The sequence below is a fragment of the Leuresthes tenuis genome, unplaced genomic scaffold, assembly GCF_036924035.1.
Source record: "Leuresthes tenuis unplaced genomic scaffold, fLeuTen1.0.hap1 SCAF_23, whole genome shotgun sequence".
Taxonomy (NCBI): domain Eukaryota; kingdom Metazoa; phylum Chordata; class Actinopteri; order Atheriniformes; family Atherinopsidae; genus Leuresthes; species Leuresthes tenuis.
In genome coordinates, this window is record NW_027325377.1 from 18,911,100 (window position 1) to 18,925,984 (window position 14,885).

At 39.1% G+C, this 14,885-nt stretch overlaps 1 protein-coding gene across 1 annotated transcript in view; it reads right to left on the reverse strand.

Moving 5' to 3' along the window:
• cacna2d1a (calcium channel, voltage-dependent, alpha 2/delta subunit 1a) overlaps positions 1-7,603 on the reverse strand; it is a 99,706-nt gene extending 92,103 nt beyond the window's left edge. Inside the window, exon 1 of the mRNA XM_072377758.1 lies at positions 7,222-7,603. Within this exon, the coding sequence (XP_072233859.1) occupies positions 7,222-7,301 (80 nt within the window). The 5' untranslated portion in view covers positions 7,302-7,603. The remainder of the gene's footprint in view (positions 1-7,221) is intronic.
• Between the last annotated feature and the right edge of the window lie 7,282 nt (positions 7,604-14,885).

Genomic DNA, 14,885 nt, shown 5'->3' on the forward strand with positions numbered 1-14,885 from the left:
GATAATGCCTTATTTAGATGCTGCATCGTCTAAGTCCCATTCACTCCGTTATATGGATCTCGAGGAATCTAAATATATTCCGAAGGACGCCGACTTTCACCAAACTGTTCTCGGTGAGTAGATAAACGTATTTCATGGTCTAAGGTCATAAGGTCTAGGTTTAAAAATACCGGAGTTCCCCTTTAATGGATTCAACCTGCAGTTGCACGCGTGCAACAATTTGTCAGGAGATATTAGTTCAGTTGAACTCTGCAAAGAATTAGGGTTTGTGCATGCACAACATAGCATAAATGTACCATATTTGTACCATATAGATCATAATAATCTGTCATAAAAGTGTGTCACTCTGTTTCCTCTTGCTCATCATCTCTCTTCCAGGTGCCTTTGTCTGCCCTTTCCAACTCTTCTCAAATGATTAAACGTCGTCATCCTTGTCATCTTCACATTTTTAAGCAAACTCTCCTCATCCCTCTATACGTCAAAGCTATCCTTCAGCTTTGCTGCACATAGACAATCTTGGATGCTGTGTACTGTATAAATATAGAGATTTCAGACTCCCCCCACCCCGCTGGCCAAAATGTCCAATTAACGTCAATCGAGTTGCCTACTCAGGCAGACCACTGTCAGTGCTATGCTGAAGACTACTTACACACAGTGCTACACACAGTGTCCAGTGTGATCTGAACACTGGCATCAACAGCTCTCAATGTAACTCCATTAAGAGCCTCAAGAGAAACAATCAGAAGCCATCATGGATCCACTTTGCATGAATCTTTCTCAAAATATAACACATCAGATGGCTTGTGGTGCCTTACATGAGATATTCCCTGCACTCAGACCTCTAGTGTATGATTCGGGTTAAGTCCTTAACAGTAATTCTACACATTTATAGAAAACCTTTAAACTCACTCAAAATTACAAAACGCAAAATTAGAATGCAAATTATTTGTGTAAAAACTGGCATTTTATTTGTTTGAAAATATCCTTTTATCATCAGTTCTGTATTTCATCCCAACTGATAAGACCATTGTTCTGTCATCTCCACAGTCGACTTTTCGCTGAGTCCTAGGTGGAAGGAGTTTCGGAGGGGCGTCAGCTCATTGCCTCTGATGTGCTCAAAGTGGCTAGCAGCTAACTTCCTAGGTTTGTTTAGGTGGACTGTGAACAGCCACACTGATTAACACCACAAAAGAGCCCATAATATTTAAATCTTGAGCACTGATAATTTATGAATTTATTTTGTCTGTCCTTATATGCTATAGCGTTTAAATCTTAGCTGAACTAGGTACACCCTACCAATACAGCAATTGAGGTTTGCTTTGATCCGGCTCAAGTCCTACAGTGTTAAGACATGACCCAATGGAGCAAACCCATCAGTAGTTTAACTTTAACATCCAAGATGCTGCTGATTTCTATAACTAATTAGCATGCTTATTAAACATGCACTTGTGCATCTAACCAGGAATGAAAATATACCATCAAGGTAAGAGACACACACACACACAAAAAAAACATTGGTAAAAGCTAACCGACATCGTAAAGCTTAGATGATTTGTGGTTTCAATTTTCAAGTAAAGTTAAGGACACACACAATACTGTGGATGATAAATACTTGCATTTAAATTGTGTAGGAATCTAATACAGCTTGTTGATTGGTGATTGGGGATTTGTAAGAGATATTTCCACCAGAACAAACTGGAAAAATACGCTAACAATGCTGGGCAATGTCAAAGGCTCTGGTCTGTCTCTCAAAACTATACAAGCCAGTGGGAACGGACCTCTCAGTAAACCCTACCATCCGAGAGGTTTGTGTTCAAACTGCTAGCAAAAAGTCAGACAGCAACACTTTACAAAACGATTTAAAAAAAATTATAAAAACTATACATTTAGTATTTTCTAAAACACAAAAATGTTTCAGAAAGCAAAACACAGAATGTTGTATTACTTCATCATTAGATTATATTGGCAGCTTTTTCCTTTAAATGTCCTCCACATCTGTGGTAAAAGCCTATGAATAATTAAACCTCAAAACTACACAAATGTCTCAATCTATAAAACACAAGCGTTGCTTTACATTTAAGTATAGATGAGCTTCCTGTAACAAACAGAGCTACCATCTAAACAGCTGTTAACTATTCCCAAGGTAGCCAGGGCAACAGCACAATGGAAAATTCTTGGAAATTTCCATGTGGCAAAAGATTGTTAACAAAACAATGCTGCTTTCCTCCCACAACTTTCTGTTCACATACAAGAGAGTGTGTATGTGTAGTGTATTTTTCTTTAAAGGAACTTACAATGTGAAACTTAAACCAGACACTAAAGCAACATTGAGAGGCCATGCATAGGCAAGAAGTCCACAAAATGTCAGTGAAGGACTGGAGGGAGATTTATAGGAAGCCCCGTGCCACTCTACACTCTTCTGTCCTGTAGCCTTTCCTGCATGACTTAGTAAGTATGCTTAATGCCCCTTCCCCCTAGACAGAGGCCTAGCTAAATTTAGCCAGGGCTGAGAATGGAGCAAAGGTGAGTTAGTGGATGAGAAGCAGGGAGGAAAAGTTGAAGTAAATGAGAAAAAAAGGGGGAAAGCGTGGGAAAAAGACTTTTAAAAAACTGTGAGAGGGAGTAAAAGACAATAAAGAGAGATAAAAGAGCATACATGTGTGGCCACAGCTTTTGAACCCATACGTATGTAACAGATACTGTATAACCCGTCAGCTGTTTGACTCTGACCAAGAGGATGCTTCCTGAAATATACCTGCTTGCACCAACCCCCGCCGGGCCAAGAGGTGCAAATCACAGCCAAGGAAACCCTAGACAGCCACAAGCTGATTATTTCCATCTGTTTCTCATTATATTTGATTCATCTCAAATCTCGCTGCATTGCCAGTGTTATTGCCCAAGATAGATTTGACTACGAAATAAAAGCTTAAGGGAAATCTAAGTCATCAAAAGTTTTTTTTCTTTTCCTTCTTTGTTTTTATTAGATGTGACATTCCTAATTCCTCAGTCTCTGCCAAGAAGAAAATAGTCAAAGTACCAACATGTTGGACACTGACTGCAGCCAGATTGATTTTCCCAGAATGTACACATTTTCTGGTTCAGATTTTCTTGCACAATGATTAGATTAAGCAAATATGAATGGAAAAGCATGAGGAAGTTAAGAAGTTTTCACTGCTCCAGGGAAACTATTAAAGCATGACTAAAGTACCTAAGTGTGTGATCACTGCACAGCAGATTAAAGCCATGATTATCTGCGTATTTGAGAGTTTCTATTTGTTGCATCATGTTACATTTTACGATGGAACCTCTTAGCAGCAACAAGACCAAGCGTCTGGGATCCAAAGGAAATCTGGCCATAAAAAACAACTAATGTGTATGCATGTGAGACCTAAACCAGATTAATCACTGATAAATGTTGGTGTCACTGGGACAAAAGAGGGGTCTAGGTAAACCCAAATTGAAAAACCAAAGAAGCAGAAAATTACACTTGAATCATGACATGACTTCACTTATTTTTTTTACATTTTTAATAATAATAAAAAAAAACAGTTTGACATTTAGGAAGATATGCTAATCTGTGCTCTTGCTGCAAATCAGATAAGAAGATTTAAGATAAGAAAATTAGAGATTAAATGCTTTTCTTTCTTGTTTGTTGTTGTTAAACAATGGAAAATCCAACACCGGAAACTGCATCAGGTCACAGGCTCTTCTCCAAAATTCTTTTGGTTACTACTGATAGCCTCTTTCTATAAAGTATCAGCAAATATTCACTGAGCTAAATCCCACTTGACACGGCTGGTGATGTAATGTGTTAACATTTACATTCAGCTTTTCTTATTCACATCCTTTACACACAAATTCCAAAAACAACAATGGAAACATGTTTAGAGCAGGTGATGCTCATGTGTGTATATCTGATTGGACAGAATTTGGCTACAGGTCATGGCTGATGAAACTGAAAATCTAACAACTGTTTTTGAAGGACAAGCATCGCTAAATGATACCTCCTTGTTCTCACTAAAGCCCCATTTACACTGCATAACAAACATCATTATCCTTCTTTCTGGAACTTCTATTATGTCAAAATGGACACATCAAACAAACACCAACTCACTCAAAAACAATGAAAAAGGAGTCAACTGCTTTCTTTTAAGCTGGTTTATCCAGTTTTAAAAAACATGAACATTAACACTCCTTTTGGTGCAAAGCATTGAGATTACATTTTCCTCTTTTTTGTGGCCCTGGTGATCTGTCTGTAGTGCATCATATCCCTTACTTATTATCAGTTGGGATCAGCTCCCTCTGACTTCTACAACCCTCAAAAAGAGATGTTTCAGCAAATGGATGTGAACATGAACATCTTGTTTATTTTGTATGTCCAAAAAGCAGTCTAACAACGCAATCTGTGGGTTTTAATCTGTGGTTACCTGATTATTTCTTGGCTGGGCCAAGGGTCTTGTGACTATCATGAGATTGTTGGGCAACCGGCTGTGACAGGAAGTCACTGAGAATGGCCAAGAAACAGCCCAAAGATAATACCATTGGAAAAAATCATACTGTTATTATTATGGTTTGGCTTTAAAAGGAGAGAGAGCGTGTGGGATATCCTTAAAATGTCAAAATATTCCTTTAAGTTCTTAAAAGGTATCTTAGAAGATTGCCTTGTCCTCTGGCTGTTGATCAACTATACATCCTTGCCTCACAGCCATCGATGCTGCTCTCTGTTTACACACTGCACCTCCTTACATCATGCCCACTGATTTCCAGAGAAGAGGTTGCAAACACAAGCAGCATGACCCTCTGGCTGCTTGAGCATGAAATCTTGTTAGCCTTAAAGAAAATAGAAAGTTGGAGTGGGAGAAACAGAGCAGAGGGTGACAGAAATTGTGGAAAAAGGGGTGCAAGAGTTATAATGTACATCTGTGGGTGACCTGGGTAAAAGCCACAGAGACAATTAAGTATTGGATCTGGTGGCCGCTATTTATTGGCGCAGAGTGTCATAAAATATTTATTTGTCTGGCTTACAAAACACATAATATATATGAGAACAAGTATTCCGAGCAAGTCTGGATTTTTATGTTGTCTCTTAGTCCTCTTCATCCTGTCTTTTATCTCTTCTGATTTCTGAGTGTGCTAGATGGCGCCGAGATCTCTGAGAACAGTCTGACATCAGGCTTCAGATTTTAGATTTGATGATGTTAATCATCTGCCCTAAGGCAAAACAGAAGAGGAGAGAGATAAAGAGACACATAGGGAGTTGGATGGAAAGAAGATGGACAGGATGACGGAAGCAGCAAACGATGAGAAAGAGAGAGATGGGACGGAGGCAGGGAGGCCCAAGAGGAGGAGAGGGGGGACAAGGAAGAGCTGAAATAAACAGATGCCAGCGTGAGAGGTTAGAGATGGAGCCCAGAGATGCAGCCATACTTCAAGCAACAGACACAGGGATGTCAAAGAAAGAAAGACACAGGTCAGTCCGTCCACTCTTAGCCTTTGTTTCTCTTCCTCTGTGACTTTCTCCTTGAGGAATCAATGTGAAGCTTGTCGCTCGAAATCACCATCTCTTTGATGGTGATGCTCCAACAACACACCAGCAGTGAAACAGATACATTCACAAAGTTTTGCAGGACTTTGCACTATGACTAAAATATGACATGCCTTTTTTTTTTCTTTTTAATTAAATTCTTGAATTCTTTCTCCTAAATTGAGTTCTACTAAATGAATCCGCTGCATCAGGGTCTGTAGTTTGCCGTGTGAATATCAAGTACACAAGCCACAGATCAATTCACTTAGTGCCCATGAAATATAGGGAGTGGGCTGGCCACTCTGCTAGTCTGACATCATTGTGCTCAGCCATTAGGCTAAGTGCCATCATGGCGCAACACCTCCCTAGAACCAGACTTGGGCTGTATTCAAATCCAAATCCTTTTGTCCTGGCTCCCTTTGAACCATCGTGAATATCTGCAACCTGTTGATTAAGACTGAGGTGCAGCACGGAAGCTGAACAGGCCTTCATGTTGGTTTTAACTGGAGGTGGCCCTACTGTGGCCACAGATATATCATGTGTTGCATCTGTTGCACTGCATGTATAGAGGCTGGGAGTCAAATTTAGACAGAGCAAGTGATACCTCAACTGGGCCAGTGATATTTCTACTTTAAAACATGAGTCCATAATCCAAATTAGCATCCTGCAGAGCAAGCAGAGTTTTTTTTTAAACTCATAGTTGTACTTGATAAGTAACAAAGCAAAGCTGAGCTGCTTGGTCTGAATAAAGGCAATTCAATTATATGAAATGCATATTGTGTCTCAGAAGCACAACAAATTGGTCAGAACAATCTGATGCGAGATCATTTGCTTAGCTTTAAAAGGGGAGTGGTGCCCCAAGGAGTCTAATGTGTCCGTAACAGGCAGCAAAAGCCCAACATTATTTCATGAAAGCACCAACGCTTACATCTATTTTTAATCATGAATTTTTTCAGTCAATGATCAACTAAACAAATCAGTTAATAAATAAATCTTAATAAATATATCTAAAAATAGTCCAAGATCTTCAAGCAACCTTAGATCAATTATGACCAACAGTCCACACCACTCAAACTGATAATTTAGATAGAAAAATACATAAAAAGAAAATATATAAATATATTTGTGATAAAATATAATTCCAGTAGCTTCATTTTAGTGTTTTTTGTTGTGGCAAAACAGTTCAGATGGGGAGCATGTGTTCTGATAATCTTCCAACCCACATTTCAACTTGAATGTACAGGTAAATAACTCAGATTCATTACAGAAATATGGTTAAATATACAACTCGCTGTGAGTTGTGGTTGAGAGAAAGTTCCGACTTTCAGAACTGTTTATTTTTCCGTAATGATTCATGTGACAGCCAGCCACATGTCACATTGCTGCATGCTGATAATAAAAGGAAAGGAGCTTTAAATATCATGTTTCACATAGTCAAAGTTGTATCAGAACTAATGTGCGATCATCATTACTTGGTAGGAAGGAAGCGCTCTCTTCACCTGAGACGATTCATAGAGAATTTTCAAGAAAGCGCAACTTAAGAAGGACAAAAATAGTGATTGTAGTTTGAATTTGCAATCATCACAAAATAAGTATGGACTCTGACAAATAAACACTGCAATCTTTACATTCGGCTTCCCACAACAATGTAGCGAAGACTTTCAAAAGCCAACAGGCTGTTTTGACGCTGTACTCACATCTGTCCTGATGGGAATTGTACGGTCGACACAGACGAAATGGTTGTCAGGAGAAAGAGTACACAGAACGAGTAATCCATAGCTCTGTTTATGCCCCCAAAACCACGATCCAGGCAGGGAGGTGATGCACAAAAACTGCCCACAAATCCACACACAGCGTACTTCTTCTCAGCCAAACGCCTCACAAAGCCATCGGTGCGCGTTTGGAAACAAATCTCATCTGGTAGCTATCTGTGTCCCCCCACCCCCCAACCCGTTGGAGTTCAGTAGGGTGCTTAGATTCAGAGAGAGTATGGGTGTATGTGTGCATGTGACTGTTAAGTGTCTCAAACTGCGATAGGCTATTAGAGGGGATCTACAGCGCGTGTCAAAAAATAAAAGACGAAAAGGGGAGGGCGCATCAAATCTTCTGCTCAGCCGGCAGAGAGCTGCCAATCTGTACACTGTAAAAAACATCTTAGCCGTTAGTTCGCGGTGGTAAACACGTGCGTAAGTGTTGAGTCAGAGAGGATCATTTCATAGACCAAGCTTTTAACACAGTAACATTTTGAAAAGGTTTGAATTCGTCTAGTTTAATTCAATGGAAACGCTGACAAAGGTGGGGAAAGTCCTCCTAATTATATATACTGTCCCGTCAGAAAACTAGAAATAATGTCAGTAGACATTGTATGAACACTTTTAAAACATGATCAGTGACATCTTTTACAGTGTGTGTTTTTATGTTTGTGTTTCTGACGCAAATGAGTTTCCGGGCGCCCTCCTTTCCCACTACAGGCAGCAACAATTACGCATGGCTCTTTGACAGTTGGAGTTCAGCCAAGCTTGGGGAGAACACTACCTCGCTGTGTCTCAACAACATGCAGATGACCTTCTGACTGCTGTCTGGAGTTTTCTGTGTAATTAATCTGTAAGTCTACTTCATTCATGAAACTCACAAATTGTATGACCTGCAGCTGGGGGTCATGGGTCAAAGATCAGCTAAACGAAATTTATTTTTTCCTTCAAGGAGTATTTTGTTTCCCTTTTTGTTTGATGAGACTGTTGGCTGCGGTGGGCATCAATGATTTAGATTAAGAAAATATATATATGTATAAATGTATAATAATCTTCTGCAAGTGATTACTCACTTAAAATCAAAACATAATGTTTTTGCTGTACAATGTGATGACACAAAGAAAAAAACTTAATTTCTAAACTTTAAGCACTATAGTACTGTACAAGGGAGGCAGTGCACAATTTTATTAAACAGATGAAAGAAAACAAAGTGTTCCAAATTATGAAAATAAAGCAACATTACGCTTGATTCTGTGTATTTTAGTTGTATAGCTGATCTACTGAATGAGCCATTAAGGGAGGCTAAAGATGTCAAAAAAAATATTTTTTTGAAAATAATCAACCAATCAGAATGCAGCAAAAAAAGAAGCAAGAAAGACTCATCTTACTTTTTAACTTTTCTGAATGCACTTTCTTCAGGCATCACTATAGTGACATTTCTTGTTTAGCCTGGTCAGAGCAAGGTAAACTGGACTCAGTCCAGAAGACTGCAGGTGTAGACTTGTACTGCCTCCACATGGATATCAACCTGTTGGTAGAATTATAAATGGTAAATGGACTTGTACTTGTATAGCGCTTTTCTAGTCTAGCTGACCACTCAAAGCGCTTCACTACATGCCGCATTCACCCCACTCACACACATTCATACAGCACGTCTTAAGATTCTTAACTACGTGCTTTTTTTTTTTCTAATCATTCATACACACATTCATGCCCCAGTGATACACTGGGAGTCAACGTGGGGTTCAGTGTCTTGCCCAAGGACGCTTTCAGGTTGGTCATTAAGATAAAGATCATGCAATGATAAAAAGATGGCTGTGAAGAAATAATTTTGCAGACGTGATTGCAAATAATGTAGTTTTGATCAAAGTTTGAATAGCATTTCACTGTAGCAGACACCAGACATGAGAGGACTACAGCTGCCTTTTCTGCATCCAAGGGTGCACCGCAAGCAGGGTGATTTTGAGGACATATTTGCTCACATCTCGTCACATGTGTTGCTGAAAGCATTTCACCCCGTTGCAGTCTGTGTCAGATTCAGCGAAGCATCTCAAGAAAGATTCGGAATTCTCATCTCATAATAGATGTGTTTTATTATGTACATCATTATGAGCCTTCATCTAATTTTTCAATAGCGCAGCGCCCCTGCTAATGCTGAAATGTGATAATAAATTCCACTTGCTCCAAGGGTTGTGACAAAATTAATATGAAGTGACACTTCTCTTTGCTGGGAAAAAAGAAAAATCACCAAGGTAAATGCCAGTTGAATGTACTGCTCTACTTCAGTGCTCCTTGTCAAATACTTGTTTTCTTCAAGCTCAAGTTATAACCATTTACAACCTTTATGTTCTGCCTGCATTTTTGTCTGTAGTTAGATCTGTGCAAGCCAATGAGGTTCATTGTGTGTAAATGAGGATCACAGAAGATAAACAAGTGCTGCTCACCTGCCATTGTCTGAATATCACAAATAGATTTATTGTGCAAATATCTGTCCACGTTCCCATTCTCAGGTTTCAGTGTAACTCATAAAAGCCGATCCTCTGGGACGTCTGGCCACGCAGGGATTGGGGGGTGGAGAGGAGAGCAGTGTATTTACAGAGCAACTGTAGAGAAGAGCAGCAGGTTGTGTCAACAATGTAGAGAGGTAGGTTAGAGACGTAAGAGAGCATATAGATGAACTTCTTTGGTCAAGAAATGACCAGTTCAAAACTAATTGCCATGAATTCTGAGGATATTTAAAAAAATGCTACAAAGCAAAATATCCATCATATTTCTTGCATTCTGCTCATATTGTCTGGGAACTGAATGCAACACTCCCCTAAATAGGATTATATGGGATTTTCACAGGGATTAGTTGTTTTATAAAAGCCTCTCATACAAAGCTAATTCAATTAGAATAAATACATACCATTTCCATGAATGATCAGATTACTAGAGCACACTGTTCTTTTATTTACGGCTCATCCTCAAAGAAGCTATATTCAGTGTTTTTCAGAAAACTGATCAAATGATTGAATAATGTTTGTGACTATACTATTTCAATTTACTTTTATGATTTTGGAGGAAATTCAACCATGTAGTTAAATTCCCAGCCTTCAGTTATATTGCAAATCATTAACTTAACCAGTTAGTATTGTCTTAAACAGCAACAAAACTAAATGCAATAACAATGTTCTTTGAAATGTATTTTCTCATCCAGTAGATTAAGTTTTTGTGGCCATGTTTGCTGATAGAGTGGTTTGACTATTTACTGTCACCATCCTCAGCGATGTCCCCACCACGTTCTTTCACCATGCTATGGGCAGCAGCAGCTCACTCGGATTTAAATCTACAGAAACTGAAACAGCCTGTTTAGAACAAGATTAAAAACATGGCTATAGAGGCATGTTTAAATGAAGGACATTTCCTGTACCTTTCATCGAGTCTTGTGACAGATGAGAGTAACATTAACTTAAAAGGCACAAAAAGGGACCTTTTAAAGTGAATCCTATTGCTAATGAGTTCCTGCTGGATGTATTCAGCTGTTTCCTAAAGCATGGATACAAATGTGAAAATTAATGATAAAACTAACTTTAAAGACTAGCTTCAACAGGGACACATACCAAAAAATTCTTCACTGGGCTTTTTAGTTATATCTAAAGGTTGTGTGAATGCCACTTACTGCACTTTAACTTGTGCAGCAAAAAAGTACAATTTCCTGCAGGTCATGTTCTCCGAAAAGAGCATCAGAAGAGGTCAAGTCAATGCAAGTGTGTGTGTAACAGAGAGTGACAGCCTTGTGTGTCTCTGCGTGCCTTAGGAATGCGAGTGTGTTTGTTTGCATGTGTGTGCGCCTGACAGGCAACAGGTGCAAGTCCTCTGTCCTCAACTCCAGACCCCACCCACCTGTCTGGGGAATTGCCCGGCTGCCGTCACTTAGCAACTCATTCACCGTCTCCACTCTGACCAGGGAGCACACATATTTTAAACACGTGTTTGTATAGACAGTATGTGTGTCCTGGATTTTATTTTTGCATCCATTGAAAGTATAAACTACTACTTCCCTTGTAGTGTTAACATCACCCAACGAAGACATAATAAATCCACCAACTGTACAAATTATTGATATGACAAGAGGTTGAAATTTCAAAATGTGGTATCTCCTTTGGTCTTCATCCAATTTCTATGTTACACTTAGACATCATGCAAAAAAACAAAAAAAACAACACAATGTGTATTATTTTAGGCTGTTCTTGCCTTTGTGATCATCTTAGAGTTTTTGCATCTGCTTTTTTTAGTGCTGACATCAATGGAAAAAATGCTGGTTGTAAGCATACTGAGAGCAGACCCAAGCTGCACGACATGATTCAATATGATGAAGCATCTGTCAAATCTCACTCCTATTGGAAAAGTTAAAATGTCACAGTCATATCTTGTCGCATTTTTCACTATCCTGCAAGACAAACAAATTGATGGACATCTTGCTGAGCCTTGACTAAAGAGAACCCCCCCCCCCCCCCCCCCCAAAAGAGAATATCTTACAATATATTTTACTCATCACACACACACACACACACACACGCGCGCAAAGCCCATCCAGTGGCCGGGTGCAATTAATTTATTAATTCTACTGGGCGAGTGTGTTACCGTGGCAACAAATGATTTCCAAGTTTAAACTTTAATCACCATCACCCCCGCTCAGTGTCTTCTTGGCAGAGATGACAGGACATGTGTTCTATCTCTACATAAGCTGACACGGATGTATTCCTTGTCTACAGTTCCAAATGTGAAGGAGGAAAGATGGAACGCGATAGGAGATGGAGAACGCATTAAACCTATGATTTATATTATTTTAACAGCGACTTTTTGTTTTTGTCTGTTTAGAAGAAAGATCTTTACTTTTTTTTTTTTTAAGACGGGTTCATTTGCTTCTTTAGCAATTGTTGGTCACATGTCTATTGGTTGTCAGATCAGTCCAGGGCCACTCTATTTTTCCTTTGGATAAAGCTTCAGCTGGCAGGTAGTTAAGCTTAGAGACTAAAAAGAAAAAAGGTGGTAATTACAGGGCTTGTGTGGGCCTTCTCATTTTCAAGTCTTTAAACTAAACTGTATTGAATGACTACAAGATTATTCTTCATCATGAGAGGGAAAAGGACAAACTATAAGTTATTCATTAGCTGCTCATGTTCTAATGATAGATGTAAGGCTACCACTAATCAGTTAGCTAAGCTTTATTCTGCAGATCTATTAAAGAAATTTTCTGTGAAACATGGATGACTTTGTATGTTTTCCTTCTAGTTTCAACAAAATTAGTTTTTTTGGTGGCGAGAGGGGGAGGTGGGGGTGGGGGGTGGGTGGGTGCATGTTGTTACATCCTGGGCTTAGTGCTAAATAAAAGACAATGTTAAGGCAGTGCTGCATAAGCCCAGGGCAGAACTATATTAAGACCTGACAAGGCTTCACACAGCAGGATATCCGTTCAGCCCAAAAATGTTTACAGAAACAACCCCCTTAATTGTTCATTTCACGTTATACAGTACTTTGCAGAACTCTTGAGCCACCTCTCATTTCTCTATATTTTTGCTTTAATAACTTAAAATGAAGCCTGTTTTTTTAAAGTTGTCTTAAGGAAAAGTTTTTCTTTGGACATTGGCGACTTACAAACCTGTTTAAGGACCTGTTGTCTGACCAAACTGGTCTGAAACTCTGTGGCAACAGATCTTAAGGAGTGATTAATCCTCCCCAGAGCCTGGATCTCAACAAAAGTTCAGTGGTGCGTGATCATCTCAACTAAGAATTGAACAAAAGGCAGCCAACATCCAAAGAAAAGCTTTGAAATATCCTTCAAGAAACTTGGAGAACTATTTCTGAAGATTACTTAAAGAAATTCAAAAACCTTGTCTAAGGGGGTTCAGGATGTGTTGAAGAATAAAAGGTGGTCACACCAAATGTAGACTTATAAGCCCGTTAGAATTGTACAAACTTTGTTTTACATTCTGCAATTCCATTTACGTTTACATATGTGTTTCAACAAATGCACTTATTCCTGTTTTTCTGGAAACGTATAAAGAAAGGAAGGGTGGCTCAAAACTTTTGCACAATAGCAAAGGATCTCCAGACTAATGAAATGTTCCTTTACAGGGTGATGCTCTGTCCTTTTCCCCCTACAACAACAGCAATGTATGGAACCAAGATAAGATAAGAGCTGCAGGTTCTCAGGATACTGAGAGAGGAAAAAAGGATAAGTGTCAGGATTCTAAACTAAGGGCCTTTTTGTTCACTGTTGTCAGGTTAGTGTCAATTCAATCCAGCAGCTTTTCATGGCCACCCAGTAGTACCTACCCTTGAGGAGTTACTTTTTTTTTTCTCCTCAAAATGTGCCATGACTCCACAGGAGTCATCTTGCAACTGGAACACAAACAAAAAGGTATATATGGCCCTAAAACAACCTGCAAGTTCCCTGCAGAAGAGAACCGTTCAATTAGTGAGCTTTAGAGGCATAATGGGCGGATTGTGCCACATAATATAACAAGTCATCCAAGCCAACTGTCCTTGTTTTATCAGTGATAAACTTGCAAAGCTGTGGTAATTAGACAAGACTAAATGCACCTTCAAATTGATGGAGTTCAATCCATATGGACCCCCAAAATGTCACAGTATTCTTTTTAAGACAGAGTGAAACTACATCCCTTTTTTTAAGTCTGCACCTCTTCATTATTGGTTCTTCGTAATCATGGCAGTTTTGTGGGTCATCACAAGAACAGAAAATCTAAAATGTCTCTTCCTGCAGCACCATCTTTATCCTGGTGAGGGTTGACATGGTTACACCTTGTTGACTCAGTGAAAGAGAATTGATGGCGGCTGTGTGCGATATGATGTCTCAGTCAGGACGGGGCAGCCTCTGTGCCCTCTGCGCACTGACTGATCACATTACTATTAGTGAGAGCTATTCTGTCAGGAGGAGGACTTAAGGCCCAGCGAAGGAGAACTGTAGGGTGAAACAGGCATCCAGTGAAGGGAAGCTGTTTTTATTTGAAGACATTAGATGTGAAAGCTCATAGCTGCCCTGTTTTTATATATTAAACTTAGACAAACATTGATTCCTTACAACAAAACTTCAATTTTTTGCTTTTGTATTAAATCAGTGCTGTCCTATTATAAGTATATGTAGTAGATTGTGGCATATGTAACTCTACTAAATGCCTTTTAAAATTTGTCTCAAATTCATCAACTGTGCCCAAATAAAATCTACAGGTTGTTTTTATTGTTTTACATTTGCCAGACTCCCTTCTTCTACAGTCATGTTTCCAGATACTGTCTTCATCTAATATCAAATCATCCCCCTCTATGTATCATTTAGGCTTTCCACAAGTCAGATTTAGGGGGTAAGGGGAGCAAATGTAGGTCAACAGGAAAGCATGTTTTTCAAAACTAGGCAGGTTCTACACCATTCAAAATCTAACAGGTGATTGTGATTTTGTCAGAATTTCAAACATGCATAAATACAAACACTCTTGTGGAAGTGTGTGAACCTGGCAACTAATACATAACCAATCGATTTGTGTCTTGAGGCACAGTTCTCAGTGTTTTGTGCAAGAGGTTTGACTTCTACAATGTTTGTCCCATTGTGT